At 41.5% G+C, this 20,923-nt stretch overlaps 5 protein-coding genes across 13 annotated transcripts in view; 3 read left to right on the forward strand and 2 right to left on the reverse strand.

Annotated features, from left to right (window-relative positions):
* LOC120721054 (WT1 interacting protein) overlaps positions 1-6,582 on the reverse strand; it is a 37,150-nt gene extending 30,568 nt beyond the window's left edge. Inside the window, exon 1 of the mRNA XM_040011068.1 lies at positions 3,843-6,582. Within this exon, the coding sequence (XP_039867002.1) occupies positions 3,843-5,340 (1,498 nt within the window). The 5' untranslated portion in view covers positions 5,341-6,582. The remainder of the gene's footprint in view (positions 1-3,842) is intronic.
* A 131-nt stretch (positions 6,583-6,713) lies between these two features.
* sdr42e1 (short chain dehydrogenase/reductase family 42E, member 1) lies at positions 6,714-8,825 on the reverse strand. Of its 2 annotated transcripts, none has more exons than XM_040011071.1 (3): positions 8,556-8,825; positions 8,091-8,167; positions 6,714-7,840 (listed from the first exon to the last, which is right to left on the reverse strand). In XM_040011071.1, exons 2-3 carry the CDS (start codon positions 8,150-8,152, stop codon positions 6,742-6,744), a joined length of 1,161 nt encoding a protein of 386 aa, XP_039867005.1. In that variant the 5' UTR covers positions 8,153-8,167; positions 8,556-8,825; the 3' UTR covers positions 6,714-6,741. The 2 variants fall into 2 exon arrangements, with proteins under 2 accessions (XP_039867005.1, XP_039867006.1); XM_040011072.1 differs by lacking the exon at positions 8,556-8,825 and adding an exon at positions 8,300-8,532.
* Positions 8,826-9,465: 640 nt separating this feature from the next.
* On the forward strand, positions 9,466-16,384 carry LOC120721058 (arylamine N-acetyltransferase, pineal gland isozyme NAT-10-like). Of its 7 annotated transcripts, none has more exons than XM_040011079.1 (4): positions 9,469-9,560; positions 14,111-14,151; positions 14,556-14,594; positions 15,141-16,384. In XM_040011079.1, the coding sequence occupies exon 4, from the start codon at positions 15,146-15,148 to the stop codon at positions 16,016-16,018; it is 873 nt and encodes a 290-aa protein (XP_039867013.1). In that variant the 5' UTR covers positions 9,469-9,560; positions 14,111-14,151; positions 14,556-14,594; positions 15,141-15,145; the 3' UTR covers positions 16,019-16,384. The 7 variants fall into 7 exon arrangements, with proteins under 7 accessions (XP_039867009.1, XP_039867013.1, XP_039867014.1 ...); XM_040011077.1 differs by lacking the exon at positions 14,556-14,594 and adding an exon at positions 13,830-13,872 and having other exon boundaries at positions 9,538-9,560; XM_040011078.1 differs by lacking the exon at positions 9,469-9,560 and adding an exon at positions 12,070-13,872.
* LOC120721057 (arylamine N-acetyltransferase, pineal gland isozyme NAT-10-like) lies at positions 9,570-11,857 on the forward strand. The gene has a single exon (XM_040011073.1). The coding sequence runs from the start codon at positions 10,040-10,042 to the stop codon at positions 10,988-10,990; it is 951 nt and encodes a 316-aa protein (XP_039867007.1). The 5' UTR covers positions 9,570-10,039; the 3' UTR covers positions 10,991-11,857.
* Positions 16,385-17,593: 1,209 nt separating the features above from the next.
* LOC120721060 (arylamine N-acetyltransferase, pineal gland isozyme NAT-10-like) lies at positions 17,594-20,697 on the forward strand. Of its 2 annotated transcripts, none has more exons than XM_040011081.1 (3): positions 17,594-17,685; positions 19,149-19,189; positions 19,674-20,697. In XM_040011081.1, the coding sequence occupies exon 3, from the start codon at positions 19,679-19,681 to the stop codon at positions 20,549-20,551; it is 873 nt and encodes a 290-aa protein (XP_039867015.1). In that variant the 5' UTR covers positions 17,594-17,685; positions 19,149-19,189; positions 19,674-19,678; the 3' UTR covers positions 20,552-20,697. The 2 variants fall into 2 exon arrangements, with proteins under 2 accessions (XP_039867015.1, XP_039867016.1); XM_040011082.1 differs by lacking the exon at positions 17,594-17,685 and adding an exon at positions 18,362-18,381.
* Positions 20,698-20,923: the final 226 nt, after the last annotated feature.

Genomic DNA, 20,923 nt, shown 5'->3' on the forward strand with positions numbered 1-20,923 from the left:
TGTTTGTTTTTTAAATAACCCTCCAGCTCCTTCCTTCGTTGTTATTTTTATTGGTTTCCCACAGAAGTGATCTATAGCTGAGAAATTACTAACATGACTTTTTGGCTTCAACTCTCTACCCAACGGCTAAACTGAAAACCTATGATTTATTCATGCAGCTACGTTGATTTACCTCTATTGCTTTAATCCCGCTAGCTGCAACTATACTGCAGTTACTGTGTGTGAGTAGCACGGTCAAGATTTCATACACTGACATGTAAATGTCAACCATAAATGTGTTTTGGTGAACACACGTGAAAAATGCGAAAGGGTCTCATGAGTGAGGATGTGGTTATTCCTTTACAGAGCAGCTGGGAAAATCTCTGAAGTGCTCTTTATTAGTCATTTAAAACAGGGAGCTGAACATCTCATGTGCCCATTTCACAACATATTCATTTGGCACTCGCAGGATGCAGTAAAACTAAGCAGTAATGTTTGATTTTAGAATAAACTGTAAATAAAGATGGCCGTAGGTACCATTATGTCACCCACTGGTTCATGAAGGTCAAACGTGAAGCCTCAAACTGAACATTTGTCATCACCATCTTGATGTTTTGAAACCAGGCGTGATAAGTAAGGGGCAGGGGACACATAGGCCCATATCTCATCGGCTGGTGATTTGTCAAAAATAGTGTAAACTATGCTATGTTTCATCTTCCTTTTTGCCTATAAAAAAGACCACATTTTGCAAAATGAATATGTTTTGTATCCAATAAGAAGTGAAACTACAAACTGAGGCCATAAACTAGTGAGGAAGTAAGCGAAAGAGCAATTTTCATAAAGACTTCCCATAGATCACAGGAGTCGCCCCCTGCTGGTGGATTTAAGGCGTTTCTGTGCTGGCTTCAATTTCAGCTACATCCATCTTTTATATACGCTACAAGAACTGTGGATGGCAGTGGTGTAGTAAGCACACAGTGCAATGATTAGACTGACAGTGAAATAAGTGAGTGCATTTGAATTACAACTTATTCTGAAAAAGAAAAAACACTAAACTCTAGTGTGGAAGATCACATAGAAGAAAATCTCTCCAACCATTCTGATCTAATATAATTAAAAGACATTAAAATGTTAAATTAGAGAGTATTTTATAAACACTCTGGTCCTTCACCTCTCTACCATCACTAAAGACAACAGCGGACGTGCTGTGAGTTGTAAGAAGGCCTGCACAGCCTGATTCATGAAACTTTAACCACTGCTCAGTGTGAAGTCAGTTGGACTTCTTAAGGCACAATATCAAACCAATCTCTGTAGATATGAGTCGGTTACATGAAAATTTTCAGTCAAACAAATGGAGGCTCAAACCTGTAGCACAAGCAGAGGGATTTTTTAGTTTGTGTCGCCCGTTGCATCACTTCCCATGCTTTAAAATCTCTGCACGTCTGCAATGGAGAGATTCCATTACTGCACATAGAGTAGGTTTACAGTCCTGGGCATTATAGCAAATCCTGATTTACACCTACTCCAAAAAAAAAAGACAATATAACAAAAGACAGATGCAGGAGAGGGGATCAAGAGAAAGCTGTGATTCACAGCACTGTAAACAAGCACATGTAGTCTGGTGCACACTGGGAATGAATAACACAGTTAACTTCCCACCATGTGTGGAGGGGGATATGTTAAACTCCTCAAGAGCGACTGCCCTGGTGAACTGTGAATGCTCCTGTAGCTTTTCACACTTCAGCGGACAATCTAGGCTTAAAACTTAAAGTGAGACTTTTAAAAAAATCTATACCTCTAATCTCGTCAGCTGCAGTGTGCATTCCCAGTACAGGCGTAGGGTCCAGTACAGCATACACACAGTGTGCTGTTGTCCGCAAGTCAGCATGTGTGTGTCAGGCATGGGCATGACTACTGCCATTATAATTCTAGGCAGGTGATCAGACTTGACCCCCACCAACTATGTCTGGCCCGCCAGCCAAGATCGTGTGCCAAGTGTCTGGTGTTGCCCAACTCCCCACTGGCTGGTTAATGAAGGGCTTCGCGGGGGAGGCAGTGGTTTAAGGTGGTGGTGGTAGAGAGGGAGGGACAGCAAAGCAAAAGGGTGGGGTGGGCCTCACTCACTTTGCTGCTTCAATTGCAAGCTTGTATCGGGCCAGCTGTTGATTCACAGCTCCTCTGCCACTATAACAAACAGAGGCCACACAAGAGCCAGCCGGCAGTGCAGAGTGGGCAGAGTGGGACACTGGCAAGCAGTGCTGGGCCCCCCGAAAAGAAGGCCCAGCGATCAATTTCTCCACTGTCGCTACGGAAACAGAGCTGTCTCTATTGGACCCGATGTGAGGAGCGTCTGACTGCATTCTTCTCTCTCCCTCCCTTTCCTTTCTTTCCCCATCTCTATCTATTTCCACCCTCTTGTTTCTTTATCTCTCTTGCTCCCCTCCCTGCTGTCTTCCTCGTTTCACCCTCCTGTCTTCCATCCTCCTTCTTTAACCTGTTTCTCTGGAACAAATCAACAGCTGTCTCAGACTCACTCTGAGCAAGTGCACCGGCTATAAAACAAACTACTGCTCTTCGTCTGCAGCCATTTGTCTGGCTATTAATTCAAAAGGTAGACAGAAACTTCCTCAGCTGGCTTTCTGTGGCTGTGTTGCTGCTGGTCAACCAAACTGTTTTAGTGTCAAGATTTTGCAGCATAAAGTAACCACGTGTTCAATTTTCAACATAGGGCATCTTAAGGAGTCTAAACGGGCAAGGGGAGGGCCTTTCTTTAAATCGCAACGCTCACAGTGACTGCAATCTCTAACAAACTCGGACCACACTGCTCCGAATGACCTGGCAGAACAGAAGGTTCCATTCAGCAACGTGCCGCGCTCTGCAAATGTTAGCTCTGCCAAGACAGAAATTAGTATTGCCCTGCAAAACCCACTCTTATCTGCCAGAGAGGGAGCTGTTAGTGGTGATATAGCTTTAGCAGGTTGCAAACAGACCTTGAAGAGATGGCAAACCTATAAATAAACCTGCCCGCACAGAAAAATACTCTTTTAATAGTTGCCTTGAATTGTAGATTCAGTGGGCAGATGTCTGCCCTTTTAACACAGATAGTGAGATTTCGTGGTAGTAATACCACAACATATTTGGCATTGCTATCATGCCTTGCCCTTGGTCAAAATTGGGCTGTTTGTATGAGCTGCTGTGACCACATTTTACAACCATTAGACAGGAAAAGTTCATGAAACAAGGCAGAATCTCAATCAAATGTTAAATGAAAAAATTATCTTGATTGCCTATAAGTTAATGCAAGACCTTTATTGCTTAATATGTGCAAAAAACTAGAAAAAGGTTTTGTGAAAGCCACAGAGTCAAACCCTTATGCCCATTCACCACCAAAATATAATAGTGATACAGGAAGGATTGAAAACTAGGAAAATATATAGTATTAGGCCACATTGTAGTTATGCTATGCCATGCAAGTTTAGTGCCTTGGTGTTCAGTGCCTTATAAGATTAATACTCTATATTTAAGAGTAAGTGAAATATTTAAATGGCATTAATTTTGCAATCATAAAATGTTTTAGGAAATATCATCGCAAACCTATGTGCAGGCATCATCACTGTGCCCTTAACAAGCACAAATTTTTAGTGCAACTTGCAACAAATCCCAGCTGTGGAGACACTGACACGGGTGTTTTATGCAGGAAAATGATGTATAGTCTGTGTTTCGTATTTGTTTAAAATTTGTACTTCTGTGTGTAATAAACAATGGCAATAAACTGATTCTGCAACACAGATTTATGTTTCCAGTGATTTTGTGATTGCGGCCATCGCTAATAGTATTTTTGTGTGTTTCAAAAACAAACCTACCAAAGTATTCCTTTTTCATGTGCATCTCTAACTCCTTCTCCAGCTCCAAGGTGAGCGCCTCCAGCCTTTTCTCCGCCTGGCTTGGTCCACTCTCTCGACTGGGGGTCACCTGGTAAGGTAGTTTAAACCTCTGGCCCGAGGAAGCCGTTTTTGAAGGCATCACATAACTATAAGAAGAAGGCGACCCTGAGGGTATATCCGCGGTCCCTCCCGTCTGCCCCGACTGCTGCTGGGGTTCAGGCACTGCCGAAAGCCCCTGGAGATGGATGCGATTCTGAACTCCGTTGGAGTCTCCAAACTCCTGCAGCAGCGTATCTTCGTGTAAACTGGTTCCCAGCATGGATGACCTAGGGGAAGGAAGCTGCAGATCCGGATAGGTGCTCATAGACCCCCTGGAGCTGCGAGAACTTCTGGAGCTGTGACTGGAGATGCTCGACCGCGGGCTGACCACGCAGTTTGCGCTTGTCCCCGGTCTTGCGCTCCCGTCCTGGCTGCAGATGCTGGAGCGAGGACTCGCCAGCGGCGCTGAGTGCAAGACTCCCTCCAGATCTTGGTTGACCACGGGCCCGTACCGAGAGTCAGAGTAACTGGATCTCGGGCTGGTAGTGAAGGAATACTGGCTCGCAGTGCTCGACCTGGGGCTGGTGTGCCTCTGGTCGTAGCCCATGCTGATGCCGCTGGTGCGGTTGCTGTTGGGCTTGCTGCAGCAGTCACAGCTGTTGAGGCTGGCCCGGGGACTTGAGTGTTTACTCGTGTCGCTGGCGGTGCTTGCATAGCTGGATCGGGGACTGAGGACACTGTTTCCTTCGCAGTGAACCAAACTAGATCTAGGGCTCGTGTACCTCTCCTGACCCGGTACCACCAGACTGGTACGCGGGCTGCTGATGCTCGACCTCGGGCTGGCATGCTTGCTTTGCTCTTGAGAAGACAGAGAAGATGCCAGGCTGGAGCGAGGACTGGTGGCGTTATATCTCCCGTCGTGGCTGCTGGCGATGCAGACACTGTTGCACCTGTTGCCGGGCACAGCCACCGGTTTGTTGAGCGGCACGCCGTCAAAGGTGGAGCCGGTGCTGTACCTGTGGCCCTGCACCTCCAGAGAGTACCTCCTGTGTCTCTCGGAAGTGCCTGTATAACAAGGCAAAGCTACTTCGGATTTGGTGCAACAACCATCCTCGTTATAAACCGCGTCCCTCTGAGGGGCGCAAAAATCCACAGGAACCGTCCGGTTGCAATTCACCGGGCGCACTGGAGCCGCGTTGTACACTTTATTCCCGGACGAGAAATTCTCCACTGTGTGATGCTGCTGGTGAAGCACAGAGGTCCCATTCATCGGCTTGGCTTTATGCTCAACCAGTGCCGGAGCCGAAAAGTCTAAATCGGGGTTAATCACCAAGTCTCTCCTCGCATCGTACATCCCGTCCTGGTACGCATCATACAAAGAAAGGTCCTCCATCAGTTTGGTGGCCCGGAGTCCCAAATCTTCCTGGTAATGCTCCATGTTGTGCTCCCGAGGAGAGAAACAAGTTCAGAGTGCGCTCCGCTGCGCGAGCCAAACTATAGAGCACCGCGGAGCACTAATTGCGTTTCACATGGAAATCAAAACAAAACGCCGCCGTACAGCCGTCCCTCACTCACAGAAAACCACTTACATGCCCGCAAACCCCGCCGAGAGCCGCATCGTCTTCTTCTGCTTCCCCCGCTTCGCCGAAAACACAAACTCTTTCTCACAGTTTCAGCCGACAGCGATACGTTTGTCAACTTCAGTTTTTGTTAAGTTGAAAGGTCTTTACAGTCAACGGCGCGCTGCGCGGAGGAATTTCCCCTTGTTGGTTTTTCCTCTAGATTTCCTTTACGGCCACTGTGCAAGAAATCAAAGTAGGTCGGATAATCGTATATGCTGCAAACACCCTTTGTGTGCAAGCCTGAGCGCACAAAGAGCGCAAAAATCTCAACAAAACGCTGTTTAATGCAGGGGACTCGTTCGCGTGAAAGGAATGCGGGGAAGGAGACTGGATGCGCTGCGCCTCTCTGGAATGTGGTTAATGCTGCAGAGAAACAATGATTGCGACCAACTCAGCAAGGGGCTGCCGGCTCTGAAGAGAATAGTTTAAGAGAGAAGGGGACGTCTGCATTCATCCCGGGCAGACTGAAATACCACACAAAGCACGCCTCACCTGGTCCGACTCCTTTTACACCAGGAATGAGCTGCAGTGATTCAGTATTAATGGAGGGCAGATGCGTTTAAAACTCAATTTTCAAAGATGTAAAGATGTTCTCAGATATCGTTTTCTACATATAAATAAAGGGTAGGCCTAGATCATGCTTTAAATGATTTATTTTACAATAAGCTGCATAAAAACACGATATGAGGATTTCAAATATAGCAAAACAGTTTAAGAATTACGAAAATATGCAATCTCGATTAACCTTGGAAAAAACATGTTATTACTCTCTACAATAGAAAATAGTCGCTAAGATCTTTAACATTTATTTAAATATACAGATATATTTTCTAAATGCACCAATTAAAATATGTCTTCCTGGTGATAAAGGGAGGAGTTTAAAAATCAAAACCCACAATTCAAATTTCACGGGTCAGGTTTTATTAATTTTTGCACAAAAATATATTTAAAAATGTATTTCTCCAGTAATCATAGATGTTTGCCCTTACAAGTTAAAAAAGAGGTAGCATGTAAAAATTAAACTAACTTATGTTACTGCTTTAAACTGCGGTCATAGACTTGGTCCTTAGATGGCTGGACTTGTTTTAATGACTTTAAAAGGAAAGGTGCACATGGATGATAACATATTAAAATATGTAAACTGTCTTTTGATGAGTCAGTCTTCACACAGTATGGATGATGTTTTGGGCAAATTCAAAAGGCAAGACTACTTTACATTAACTGCCGACGACTGGCAGAAAAGACAGAGACACAGCCACCAAGGCAGAAACAAACAGGACGTTGAGCAGCAGTCGACTGAGGAAGGAGCGGTGACATTTCTTCCCGTGGCCTCTGCTTCTGAACCACTGCACGACCTCATCCAGGTTGTACTCCCTGGGCTCGTAACCGAGCTCCGCCTTTGCCTTTGCCATGCTGAAGTAATGCGTCACGCCAGTTTTATACACCTCTGTACGTGTCAGCAGCGGCTGGAAGTTATAGAAGGGGCCGATGAGGCAGTGAATCATTTCTGTGAGGAAGGCAAAAAAGTAAATGAGAGAGATAGGAAGGCGCAGTGTGGGGAAACGATACCCTAGGCCTTCTACCAGAGGTCTGAAGAATTCAAAATTGTTGACAGGCCTTCCATCTGAGATGAAGTAGGCCTGGCCAGCGGCGCGGTGCTGCTTCTCTGGGGTCAGAGCCTCAGCAGCTAGCACATGTGCTGACACCAGGTTGTCAACATGGACAAACTCCACCAGGCTGCTGGGTTTACCGTAAACAAACCTGAAGATCCCCTTCTCTATATAGTCAACTATCCTGGGCAGATGCCTCTGCTCTCCTGGCCCATAGATACCTGCCGGACGCAGTGCGCAGGTGCTCAGCAGGCCCGAGCGGCCCTTCAGCACTGTGCCATTAGCTTTCAGAACTGCCATGTCAGCCAGGGACTTGGTTCTGGAGTAGTGGTCCGGGTGAAGATGGAGAGGTAGATAAGGCAGGCTTTCATCTCCGTTCTCTATTACCTGACCCCCGAACACCACATTGAAGGTGCTGGTGTAAATCAGCCTGGACACTCCGTGTTCTACACAGGCCTTCAAGATGTTCTGTGTGCCTTGTACGTTCACTGCCTCAATCAGCTGGCGATTTAGCTGCTCCCTGCCAGACATGCCATAGGAGGCAATGTGGAATACACAATCCACCCCTGTGACAGCCTTCTCCACGTCTGGATATTCACGTATATCACCCTGCACAAACACAACATCCTCTGCCAGTTCTTGACTTGGGGGGATGATGTCAAACAGGATGACTTTGGCTCCTTTTTTATGCAGAGACAGAGCGAGCCTTCAGGGGGAAAAAAAGCAGTCCTCCATTTTAACAAAATAACAGGCACAGTAAACCAAGGACAAAAGTACAATAGATGCACATATTTCTACCTTCAATCCTACCACACTTCATGTCAAGAAAGTTGATCTTAAAAAGATAACTGGTGTGATAACGCCACCTTGTGGTGCTACCCTCACGCTGCAGCGTTTGCCTGCATTTAAATATTTTATGTGTAGTAATAACACAAAAAAGGCAAAATTGTTCTTACCGATTACCGAAGTAGCCAGATCCACCAGTTATTAAAAACGTCTCTTTGCTAGCATTTCCCATTCCAAGTGGATGAATCTGTGAGGAAAATTAAGAAAACAATATTATTAATGTTTGTTTTTTTTAATACACATAAATCAGCCTGATGCATTTAAAGAATAAAAGTATTAATAACTGAAATAAAATCGTAATTAAACAGCTTGCGGTTACCTAACGTCAATCACAGCTTGCAGATTCAATGACGCGTTCCACCTGAGCTATTAAATCTTTCATGCTGCTACGTCAGTGTATATTTTTGTTTCCCGAGGTGACTGCAAGTTTAATTCAGTGAATAAAATCTAACTAATCCATACTTGTAGTTGCTTGCATGAGTAGAGTAAAGGTATGTGCGAGGCATGCTTGAAACTATGCACATGCCCTGTGCGCCAAACTGTTAAAAGCTCACATATTCAACGGACACACCAACCTGAGCACGAGGCAGACAAAAACGAGACAAATAAGTGTCCAATATGACTCATTCAAAACTCCACTGTAATCCTGGAAACCTCCAAAACAGCGACAGATAGCACCACCAGTGTACCTCCTCACCAGTGACGCTGATTCGTTAAGCACGGGGACACAGGAAATCCGGCGAAATTATCTTCATGTAGCAAAGCATTGACAAATTGTAAAATAGTTTTAATGGTAGCTAAACGCAAAATTATACAACAGATCCGTAGATATTGTCGAATTTCATGGTTTAGATTTACAGACTGTCATAGCATTCACTTTAATCTGGACTAACGATACACGTCTCATGCTTTTGTTTTGAAAGCTGTATTTTAGACTACGAAGACTTCCGATATGACTTTTTTTCACCGATTTTAACCAGAATATTTTTATTAACACGATACAAATTTTGCTGTGTGTATAAGCTGTGTCAATGGTGTCTGAAGGTGGCTATGGCTGCTTTCAGGATGTTGCTGTTAGAAACTTTCCGCTGTGGCTCCTGGCTTCATGCCTGAAATCAAAATGATAGTTGCCGTAAAGTGACTCATACTGCTGTGAGGGCCCTAATATTTACAGGAAGGCTTCACAGCAGTCAAATCCCTTAAAAACATAAAAAATATTTGTCTGAGCCACAATTAAAAACAATATAATCATTTCAAGAATAAAAAAGTTTAACCCACCAATTTACAGAGAGTGGAGTTTTCAGTGAGAACTAATAAAGGAGTGAAATATTGCTCTATATACACTGTACAGACTTTTCCCCCTCGGATTAGTAGAATTTTAATTTAATCTGTAGTTGTGTGAGGGGAAAACGTGAATAATCATTTTAAAAGGTAAAATAAAAAGAGGATTTACGTAAGTCTTTGATTAGTAGTCCCTCTAGTGGTGATACAAACTGAAAATTGACGACGACGTCATATTTTACTCTCAGTTGCCACCCAGAACAACAACGCAGAGCTGCAGGTTACTTCAAAGTCCAAAGGTAAGCGGCTGTGTTATGTAAGAGAGATCAGTGAAGTAAAGAGTGCACTAAACTCTTAAAGGAAACAGTCCGGTGGGAGGCACGGCCAACGGGCTTTATGTTTCCTAAAGTATGCGTATTTGTCGACCTGATCGTGGTGACAAAAAAGTAGGGTATACTTTTACAGGCACACGGATGAACGTTTGTCGAAATTGCCTTTCTCGTTTTCCATAATTTACTCACTTGAAAAACTTGCCCAAAGTTAAGCAGGCCTGCACGTTCCGTATCTGTACAAAACGCACCACCCAAAATGTGCAAAATGTGATAAAACAGAAAGATACGCGTCATGAGCATGTTTAGGTTGAGTTACACCGAATTGTTGAAAACAAACAAAAACAAGTCCGTGATAAACTACTTTACAACATGTTTAGGAGTCGATTTTGCATATATAAGTGCAACTTTTAACTTGATATACGACTGATCACTAAATTCAGTATAATATGATCCGGTGTAAAGTATCCTGTGTCTTATCTGAGGAATATTACAAAAGGTGTCATAACCTGCATTTTACAAACAGGATGGATTTGCGTGAGTACTTCAAAAGAATTGGTTTCCATGTCTCCTGTGATAAACTGGATCTTGCAACACTGAAGCTGATCCACAGACAGCACGTTATGTCCATCCCATTTGAGAACCTAAGCATCCACTGTGGCGAGAGGATCACCATGGACCTTGAGGTCATCTTCAATAAGGTTGTGAGGAGCAGCCGTGGAGGCTGGTGCCTTGAGAACAACTCCCTGTTTGGCTGGGTGTTGAGACAAATGGGTTTCAACACGACAACACTGAGCTCCAGAGTTTTCAATAGTTTCCTCAATGACTTTGGCCCGCTTGATTCTCATCTCATTAACAAGGTCATCATTGATGGGAAGGCTTATATAACAGATGTAAGCTTTGGGGTGTCATCACAAGTGCGAGAGCCTCTGGAGCTTATTTCTGGAAAGGAGCAGCCCCAGGCAGCGGGTGTTTTTCGCCTCATAGACAAAGGGGACATGTGGGTGCTGGAGAAGACTGGCAGAAAACCAAAGGTTCCTAATCCAGAATTTGCTACATCAAGTCTGGTGAGCAGGAAGGAAACAAAGCAGATCTACTGCTTCACCTTGGAGCCTCGCGGGGTAGATCATTTTGTAGATAAATGTCACAGGCTGCAGACCGACCCTGCCTCACTGTTCACCAATAAGTCCATCTGCTCTTTGCAGACTCCCACGGGATTCAGAGCCCTGATTGGAAAGACCTACAGTGAGGTCACCTTCAAACCAGAGGAAGGTGTTGATGTCTTAGACATGAGGGACATATCAGATGATGAGATAGAAGAAATTCTGATGGAAAAGTTCAGCATAAAGCTGCAGAACAAACTAAAGCTCATGAGCAACAAATCCTGGTACACACTTTGAAAACAATCCTGACATATCAACATTTTATGTTGAAGCTCGTCAGCAAAATAAAATATTTGACAACTCCATGAATTAAATTATTTAGATCTTCAGAATTGTAGTTGCATAAAAACAGAAATAAATGAGCTCTAAATAATGTGCACTGAATGATGGAACGATAAAAAAATAACTATTTGAATTCCAATTATTCAATTTGATTTTATTGTATTCATATAGCGTCAAATCACAAAAGCAGTCACTTCAAAGCACTTTATATTGCAAGGTAAAGACCCTACAATAATACAGAAAACACCACAACAATCAATTATCCACATAATCATTACATAATTATGAACATTGTTACAGCAGCAAAGTACACTAAACAGGAAAATATAAATAGATGCAGCATACCTAACAACAGTAAAGCTATGCAAGTATATATGCAAGTATAAATATTTTAATTTCTAGTGTTATTATAGTGTAGTAGTTTACACATTTGCTTTTCCCTTTGGGTTTCCACCAGGAATGACAAATCGAAGGTAGAGCCACCTGCTGTGGCAGCTCCTTGTAAATAAGGGAGCAGCTGAAAGTAGCTTTATTTGGAATTGTATTATAGTGGGAAGTGAGAAGAAGGGAGTAGAGGAGAAATGCTCAGTGCATTATGGGAAGTCTGTCAGAATATGTAAATTAGGCTTAAAACGTATCTGAGTTTTATCCCTAATTTTAAAAGTACATAGGGTATCTGTGCATTAAATAAAATGATTTACAGTATGAGGGAAAACATACCTGGGGGCAGCACGGTGGCAAGGTGGTTAGCACCGTTGCCGCACAGCAAGAAGGTCCTGAGTTCAATTCCACCATCAGGCTGGGGTCTTTCTGTGTAGAGTTTGCATGTTCTCCCCGTGTTTGCGTGGGTTCTCTCCGGGTACTCCGGCTTCCTCCCACCGTCCAAAGACATGCAGCTTGTGGGGATAGGTTAATTGGATAATCCAAATTGCCACTACGTGTGAATGTGCGAGTGAATGTGAGTGTGAATGGTTGTCTGTCTCTGTGTGTTAGCCCTGCGACAGACTGGCGACCTGTCCAGGGTGTACCCCGCCTCTCGCACCATGACAGCTGGGATAGGCTCCAGTGCCCCCCGCGACCCTGAAAAGGATAAGCGGAAGTGAATGGATGGATGGATGGGAAAACATACCATGTTTGTACTTTTCTGGATATAATAGTGAGTGTAGTGATCTTAATATTTATAGCTACCTTGAATGTTTTTGTGTCACATTTTTTTTTGTTTTGTTTGTATATTTATTAATCCCATATATCATAATGCTTAAACTAAGATAACTTATTTCATAGTATTTATCCTCAACCTTGTAAAACAGCAAAAGATGAAAACTGAGCAAATCTGAAGACATCCTGACAAAAAAAAATCATATATTGCTAGAAAGAGTAAGAAAATATGCACACTGCTTCTCTCCAGTTTAATAAATTCAATCTTAAAACATTCTTGCAAAGGCAACATTTTGATCTTGAAATGAAGAAAGAAGATTCCATGAATATTTCTATTTTTCAAACTATATTACCTGTTTATCTGTTCACCATTGTAAAATTATCATAATGCTTATATATGGTAACTGAGTAATTCACAGTATTAAAATGTCCTGTTTTGTGAAGTTGTTATAGTGTCATAGGTTTATACAAGGACGTTTGTATATCAAATGATTTGTCCTCAACGCCTCTACCTCTACACGACTGAGACTCAGATCCTCATCTTGGCCATCCACAGGCAGTTCTTAGATCAACATGTGTTAGATAGAATAACCTAAATTGTATTTTAACAGACTTGAATGGACAGTGGCTCTTTGGGTGTCATGACATTAAACATACTTTGCTGTTTTATTCTATGTTCTGTGTCAAGGTTTCTTGCTTTTACAAAAATGATGTTGTCATTACCGATTATTCTCTTCAAAAGGGAGCAGGGATCATAACACATTATGATCCCTGCAGTGGGTGGGTCCTTTGACAGACAATACATAAATAAATCAGCCTCTTTTAACAACAGAAAATATGCTTTTGACAGTCTTCCTCTCAGTAAGAACTTTTTTTTTTCTTTGATAAACTTACCAGTTATCCTTCCACAGTTTGCTGGTTTTAGTAGTGTACAATGAAACTGACCATGTTCTTTAATAGACAATTATGCTTCTAATATTACAGTTTAAGTGAGTTCTAATCAGGCTGTACTGCTCGTACACATCCAGTTGTTAGATAAAATCAACCTCACATTTCATCCATTTCAAACTTTCTGCATGAATGGTCTGTCCACCAAGCGCCTGTTAATAACAAACCTCTTGTAAAACCAACAACAGGACTTACTGTAAAAGAACCAGAGTATATATTCTTTCATATGATCACATTCAAGAGAAACTATTTTGTTTTGTAATATCATAGAAATTGCCATGATATGAATAATATCGGTCATTATCTGAAAAATCATTGACATTATTGTATTAATGTGGGTGTGTTTTATTGCCTGTGTACTGGACTTTTCTCTTTTGAGGTGAGGGATGCGTTATTTCTTCTTTCCAAATGTGTATATATTAGAATTTAAATGTGCTGCTGAAAGAACTTTAATAACTGCATGGATAAAATTCTATAAATACTTATTTCCATGTATGCATTGACTTCTCACTATTTCTCTCAGTGAAGCAGCTGAGTTGCACCAACTCTATCACTGATTAACTTATGATCAAGTAAATCAGTAATATACTGTCAGGTTCTTTTGGCTGTTTAAGCTCACCCACTTTATTGCATGAAGTTCACCAGGTAGAAGAGATCAGTTACTGCCCTCTTTTTTTTGCCTTCACGGATATATTCCTCAGAAAATAACTTTGATCACATTATCAAACAAAGTAAGGTTAAACATTTTTGCTCCGCATTTCTTGTTGCAGGTTATTTTCTGTTACTTTAAGGAAAGGAAAAGTGTTGAATATACTGATTTGCAATGACTGCAAGTGACATCTTTATCAGACTTGATTCAAAGAAGCTGCAGGATTTGCTTTTGAAGCTTTAAGGCAAATGAGATGGATTTGCAGCATAGTAAGAAAAACCATAAGTAGCTCACTTACCTTTTTCTGTTTTTGCTTCCAGACCCTCAAAACACATCCTCGATCAAACACCAATTACATAAGGTAAGGATAAAAAATTTCAGATTAATTTAGTTGTATTCAACATTTGTCATTAGAATGATATTTATAGTATTAACCAAAAGAAAGGTGTTAAAATGTATTAATTTGTGCAGTAAATGCCAAGTTAAAGTCAACAATTGCTGTACCCATAAAAACCACATTATTTCATGAAAAAATAAGAATTTATCATTTACTACCATTTACAACTTAAAGAATTGTATTGGTAAGCAGCTGAAACGATGAAGCTAGGATCACTTGGTTAAAACACTAATGCTTCCACCATCTTGCATTTCCATTGTCTTTACGTGAACAGAAAACAGGAATTAAATGTAATTGTTATAAATTTAATGAGATACTCTTACATCCATCCATTTTTTTCTCCATTCGCTTCCGCTTATCCTTTTCAGGGTCACGGGGGTGCTGGAGCCTATCCCAGCTGTCATAGGGTGAGAGGCAGGGTACACCCTGGACAGGTCGCCAGTCTGTCGCAGGGCTAACACACAGGGACAGACAACCATTCACACTCACACCTATGGGCAATTTAGATTTTTCAATTAACCTATCCCCACAAAGTGCATGTTTTTGGACTGTGGGAGGAAGCCGGAGTACCTGGGGAGAACCCAAGCAAACACGGGGAGAACATGCAAACTCCACACAGAAAGACCGTGGCCTGATGGTGGAATTGAACTCAGGACCTTCTTACTGTGAGGATACAGTGCTAATCACCGTGCCACCGAGATACTCTTACATGAAATGTTAATTAAGATTAGGTGTCTTGAATTGAATGATTGATCTAAGATTGTAAGGAAGCGAAGAGCATACCAGGCTAGACCTAGAGTTGGACATCTGGCTGCATCCTGTAGATTGACAGGATGTAGCACAAAATGAAAGGTGTTGGGTTTTTTTTTAATGTATTTTTTTTTTTAAAGCTTTGTCAATGAGATGGCTGCAGAACTAAAATGATTATCAATGTGTTGTCCTGCATTTTACAGGCAAGATGAATTTGGAAGAGTACTTCAAAAGAATTGGTTTCCATGGTTCCTATGATAAACTGGATCTTGCAACACTGAAGCTGATCCACAGGCAGCATGTTATGTCCATTCCATTTGAGAACCTCAGCATCCACTGTGGAGAGAAGATTACCATGGACCTTGAGGTCATCTTTAACAAGATGGTGAGGAGCAGCCGTGGGGGTTGGTGCCTTGAGAACAACTCCCTGTTTGGCTGGGTACTGAGACAAATGGGCTATGACACTACAACCTTGGGCTCCAGAGTTTTTAGCCCTACTGGTGGTGAATATCACTCTGAGGAAACACACCTCATTAACAAGGTCATCATTGATGGGAAGGCTTATATAGCAGATGTAAGTTTTGGGGTGTCACTCCAACTCTGGGAGCCTCTGGAGCTCATCTCTGGAAAGGAGCAGTCTCAGGTGGCGGGTGTCTTTCGCCTCATAGACAAGGGGGACATGTGGATGCTGGAGAAAACTGGCAGGAAACCAGAGGTTCCTAATCCAGAATTTGCTAAATCAAGTCTGTTAGACAAGAAGCAAACACAGGTGATTTACTCCTTCACCTTGGAGCCTCGTGAGCCATATCATTTCTCTCAGGTAAACCATGACCTCCAGACAGACCCCACCTCACTGTTCATCAATAAGTCCATCTGCTCTTTGCAGACACCCACAGGATTCAGAGCACTGGTTGGCTGGACCTACAGTGAGGTCACCTTCAAACCAGAGGAAGGTGTTGATGTGTATGACATGAGAAATGTAACAGATGATGAGCTAGAAGAAATTCTGAGGGAAAAGTTCAATGTGAAGCTGCAGAACAAACTGAAGGCTGTAAACAAAAAAGCATGCTACACACTTTAGAGAATTAACCAGCAGATGTCCTGCTTTGAAAAAGCTTTAAAACAGTAATCAGAATTAAAATCAGAATACTTTATTAATCCCTAAGGAAAATTCTGTAAATCAAGCTTTGCAAAATTTCTGTTTTTGAAAAGTTATAAGTCACATTGAATGTCACGTTTCATATGATGCATTTCTATGACTGAAAGAAGTAAAGTCACTTTTTCAATGTGTTGTTTCATTTTATTCACACACACTTTTGCAGGTCCAGAGTTGTAAATATTTTAGTGGCCACATAAGGAGATCAGTACCAAAATTAACTTTTCCTTTGCATTTCTCAAATACAACTATGAAATTGTATATATTTAATTAAACAAATACAACAAATCATGTTCTGTCACTTGAAAGAAACATTTCTACCTCAGTTGTTCGACTTGGAAAGAGGTAAGTGGTACGATAACGACACCTTGTGGTATAATAGACATGGTGCAGTGTTTAACTGCGTGGAAATTTGTCTAATAACACTAATTTATTCATATCAGTGACCAAAACCGCAAGTCTCGTCCTTGGATAAGCAGATGCAACTCTAATTACCTCTGCTTGTCGACACAAAAACCTATATTTTATTTTGTTTTCATAAATGTGGTCGAATTGAATCTCACGTGTTTATAAGAAGTAGCTGGTTGTGGTACTTAAACGTGAATGAAGTTAGGAGACTCATGGCTTCACGCCTGAAATAACTATTAAATATGCCAAAGTGACGTCATTATTTTGCGACAATAAATGACCTGTCAGAGACCCGAAAACAGAACAACGTAACAAGGAATATCGTTGAAATTACAAATTTTAATTCCCAACTCTTACACTTTAAAATCGAGACCTTTAGTGGAGCCTGGGAGAAAACAGCTGTTCATAGCAGTTACATGATCTCAAAAGGATTCACACACTCCAAACCAGGATAAGCCAAAAACACTGCACACAGTGAAATCATTCATAAAACCCACACATAGAGGTGTTTGCTTTTACGATTAAGATTCTCCCAACGAGACCCACCTAATTTCTCTCCTGCCCCCAAATAATAAAATTCAAAATACTACAAACCATATTATGATGATTAATTATCATAAAAGCCTATGTATCCTTGTATTTTCTCTGTCTCCCCTGCCTGGCGCGTGGTTTGGCTTGTACAATTAAAAGGCTTAAACCAAGAAACCTTCAGCTCATTCTCATACACAGAATAAATCAATAACAGCACCTAATATCAATTAATGTTGAGTCAATGATAATGAGTTCCGAATCATTTTATAGTATTTACAAAAATATGTTACTGCAGTCAAAACCAATTTAAAAAATAATAATAAATCTATATGCAAAGAAACGAAAGTCCAGTTTTAGATTTGAAATACAAATTTGAATAACATGTCGAATTTTGCCATAACCAATAATGCATGAGGTGGATTGTAGTGTTGCAGTCTTTGCACCTGATTTGGTACAACTCTTATTTAATCTGGAGCCGTGTGAGAGGAAAAGTGTTTATATAAATATAATTGAATTTCGTAAAGAGTTGGTTAGTAGCGCCTCTAGTGGTGATACCTGGGGTTTTATAAGTGCAGCTGAGCGTTGACAGTCACGCACCGTTTGACCATTAGCTACAGACAGCACGCAGCTGCAGGGCACAACCCAGCCCACAGGTAAGTTGGACTAATTAAAGCAGTTACACAACACATGAAGCTATTGTGCTTAAAATAAAAACTAATAGTGACCACTGATAATACACTTTCCACACTGTTTCTGTACTTTGGCAGTAGATGTAAATAGTCGAGCTAGGAGATATTTTTCAGATTGTTCTTGAGCAAAAACTTTACCGTGAACAAGACCTTTTGCTCCTTTTAGTCAGGGGCCAGCGCCATTTTGACGGCGGGAAAAACAAGGCCAAGTAATTACTCCTAATGGTCTTACCTTGAAACGGAGTTATTGCAAGTAACCTTGCCTCCAAATACTCCTGCGCAAAATGTCACAGCTAAGGTTTAGGATTTGCGCTAATGTGACTGCATTTATGAAACATTGGTGAAAACACACCAGTGTTGGCAGTGTTCTACCGGAGGTCCACCACACAGCCAAGTGTTCAAATTCAACTGCCATCAAAAAAAGAAGAAACTGTCATCCCTGTGTCAAACTCGGAGACATGGCGCCATGATGCTGTCTGCAGTTACTCAAAAGACTTGACAGAAACTAAGAGGATGGCTTTCAGGGTCCTTTTATTTTATCTTTATTTATTTATTTTTTCCACCAAAGACAAAACAGTGTAGGAGAACCTACAGACCCGTTAAGGACTTTTATGTCTTATAGGAAGCTTTTACCAGTTGTCCTCTTATTTATTCAAACAGGTATTTGCTGGGAGTGTTATCTTCGTTTTAGCTTATAGGTGCTATGTAAAAAAAAAGCTTTAAATATGTTGAAAGCAACATTTGACGTGGCCACCTTCATTCTTTAACACAGCTTGAGCTCTTAGGCAAGCTTTCTTGTAATTGAGCCTTAAGGAATAGTTTTCCCAGGCTTTTTGAAGAAGATTCAAACCTTCAGGGCTCCAATCCATGACTGGTGGTGCCCAATTGTGAAGTGGTGTGTGGGGTTTTTTGTCTTGTTTTGTCTCCCCCACATCCAGGTATGCCTTGACTACAATGCTAGGGTGTTTGTGATCATTATCATGCTGGAAAAAAAGAAACCTTTTCCAATCAGGCTTCCAGATGATATTGTGTTGTGGATCAAACTCTGATGGTACCAGTTTTGGCAAGGTCCCAACACTGATTTAAATGCAGCCCAAAATCACGTGTGTCCACTGGGTTTTACAGATGGCTGCAGATGCTCACTATACCTCTCCCTTGAGCTGGATAAGCCTAGCTCATTAGAAGGAATAAAGAGGATATGATTTGTTTTGTGGGAAAAGGCTTTCATCACTCATTGGAGCAGAAACTCTGAGCCACATTCATGAAAGCTTATTTGTTTTGTGTATTGCTTCTGTCAGCTAAGCAATTGGGATGCGCCACCCCTATCACCATCATGATCGATGCATATTATTGGATGAGACTGGCTATATACATTCCTTTTGTAGTATAAAGTAGCTCACTTACCTTTATCCTGTTTTTGCTTCCAGACTCATCAAAACACATCCTTGATCAAACACAATCAAATAAGGTAAGATTAAACATGTTTGCGCAAAATTTTCAGATCATTTTAATTGTATTCAACATTTCTGGGGGAGCACAGCCCAAAGACTAGTATTGGTAAGCAGCTGTTGAAAGGGTTAAATTAGGGGTAGGATAACCTGCCCTATTAAAACACTAATGCTTCCACCATCTTGCGTTTCCATTGTCTTTACATGAACAGAAAATGGGAATGAAATTTAATTGTTATAAATTTAATGAGATACTCTTACATGAAATGTTAATTAAGATTAGGCGTCTTGAATTGAATCATTGATTCTTAGATTGTAAGGAAGCAAAGAGCCTGCCAGGCTAGACCTAGAGTTGGACATCTGGCTGCATCCTATAAATTGACAGGATGTGACACAAAATGAAAGGTGTTGGGGTTTTGTTTTGTTTTTTTAAAAAAAAAAGCTTTGTAAGTGACATGCTGCTGACCTGAAATGATTATCAATGTGTTGTCCTGCATTTTACAGGCAAGATGAATTTGGAAGAGTACTTCAAAAGAATTGGTTTCCATGGCTCCTATGATAAACTGGATCTTGCAACACTGAAGCTGATCCACAGGCAGCACGTTATGTCCATTCCATTTGAGAACCTCAGCATCCACTGTGGAGAGAAAATAATCATGGACCTTGAGGTTATCTTCAATAAGGTTGTGAGGGGTACCCGTGGAGGTTGGTGCTTTGAGAACAACTACCTGTTTAGCTGGGTGCTGAGACAAATGGGCTATGACACTACAACCTTGGGCTCCAGAGTTTTCGACACGAGCATTAATGACTTTGAATCCCAGGAAGTACATCTCATTAACAAGGTCATCATTGATGGGAAGGCTTATATAGCAGATGTAAGTTTTGGATTATCTGGCCAAATACGGGAGCCCCTCGAGCTCATCTCTGGAAAGGAACAGCCTCAGGATGGAGGAGTCTTTCGCTTCATATGCAAGGACAATTTGTGGATGCTGGAGAAGACTGGCAGAAGAACGGAGGTTCCTAACCCAGAATTTGCTAAATCAAGTCTGGTCAACCGGAAGGAGACGCGACTGATCCACTGCTTCACCTTGGAGCCTCGTGAGCCAGATCATTTCTTTCAAGTGAACAATGACCTCCAGACAGACCCCACCTCACTGTTCACCAACAAGTCCATCTGCTCTTTGCAGACGCCCACAGGATTCACAGCGCTGGTTGGCTTGATCTACAGTGAGGTCATATTTAAGCCAGATGAAGGTGTTGATCTCTATAACATGAAAAACATAACAGAAGATGAACTAGAGGCTGTGCTGATGGAGAAGTTCAAAGTGAAGCTGCAGAACAAAATGCAGGCTGTAAACAGAAGAGTAGTCCTTGAATTTTAGAAAATTACTCCTCATACATCCTGCTTGGGAACACTGGCATGAATGAAGCTCCCTGGCTTTCTGTTTATTTGAAAGATTATCAGTGGTGTTGAATGTGTTTTGTATGACTATAAATGATACACTTGCATGGAAATAAAAAATAAAAAAATAAAAAAATAAAAAGTCAAGGCATCATTTCAGTCTGGTTTTGTTTTTGTTTTTTTCCTTCTATCTTCCCCTCCATACACTTCTGCAAGTTCAGAGATGGAAGAAAACATATCAGTAAATTGTCTAGTATTTGATAATTATTTTATTTTTGTTTTTAAGACTTTTAGAACGGTAAAACGTATAAACAGATCAAGGTCAAGATGAACATATTTTCATTTTCCAAAT

Source organism: Simochromis diagramma, unplaced genomic scaffold, assembly GCF_900408965.1.
Source record: "Simochromis diagramma unplaced genomic scaffold, fSimDia1.1 OVJJ01000603.1, whole genome shotgun sequence".
Lineage (NCBI taxonomy): Eukaryota > Metazoa > Chordata > Actinopteri > Cichliformes > Cichlidae > Simochromis > Simochromis diagramma.

What these genes read in the sequence shown, in the direction of transcription:
- LOC120721060 (XM_040011081.1), top strand. Translation starts at nt 19,679, where the DNA reads ATGAATTTGGAAGAGTACTTCAAAAGAATTGGTTTCCATGGCTCCTAT.
- sdr42e1 (XM_040011071.1), bottom strand. Translation starts at nt 8,152, where the DNA reads ATGGGAAATGCTAGCAAAGAGACGTTTTTAATAACTGGTGGATCTGGC. An exon ending in TCTGGCTACTTCGGTAATCG is followed by an intron (nt 7,841 to 8,090) that starts GTAAGAACAATT and finishes TTCCCCCTGAAG; the next exon opens with GCTCGCTCTGTCTCTGCATA.
- LOC120721057 (XM_040011073.1), top strand. Translation starts at nt 10,040, where the DNA reads ATGATCCGGTGTAAAGTATCCTGTGTCTTATCTGAGGAATATTACAAA.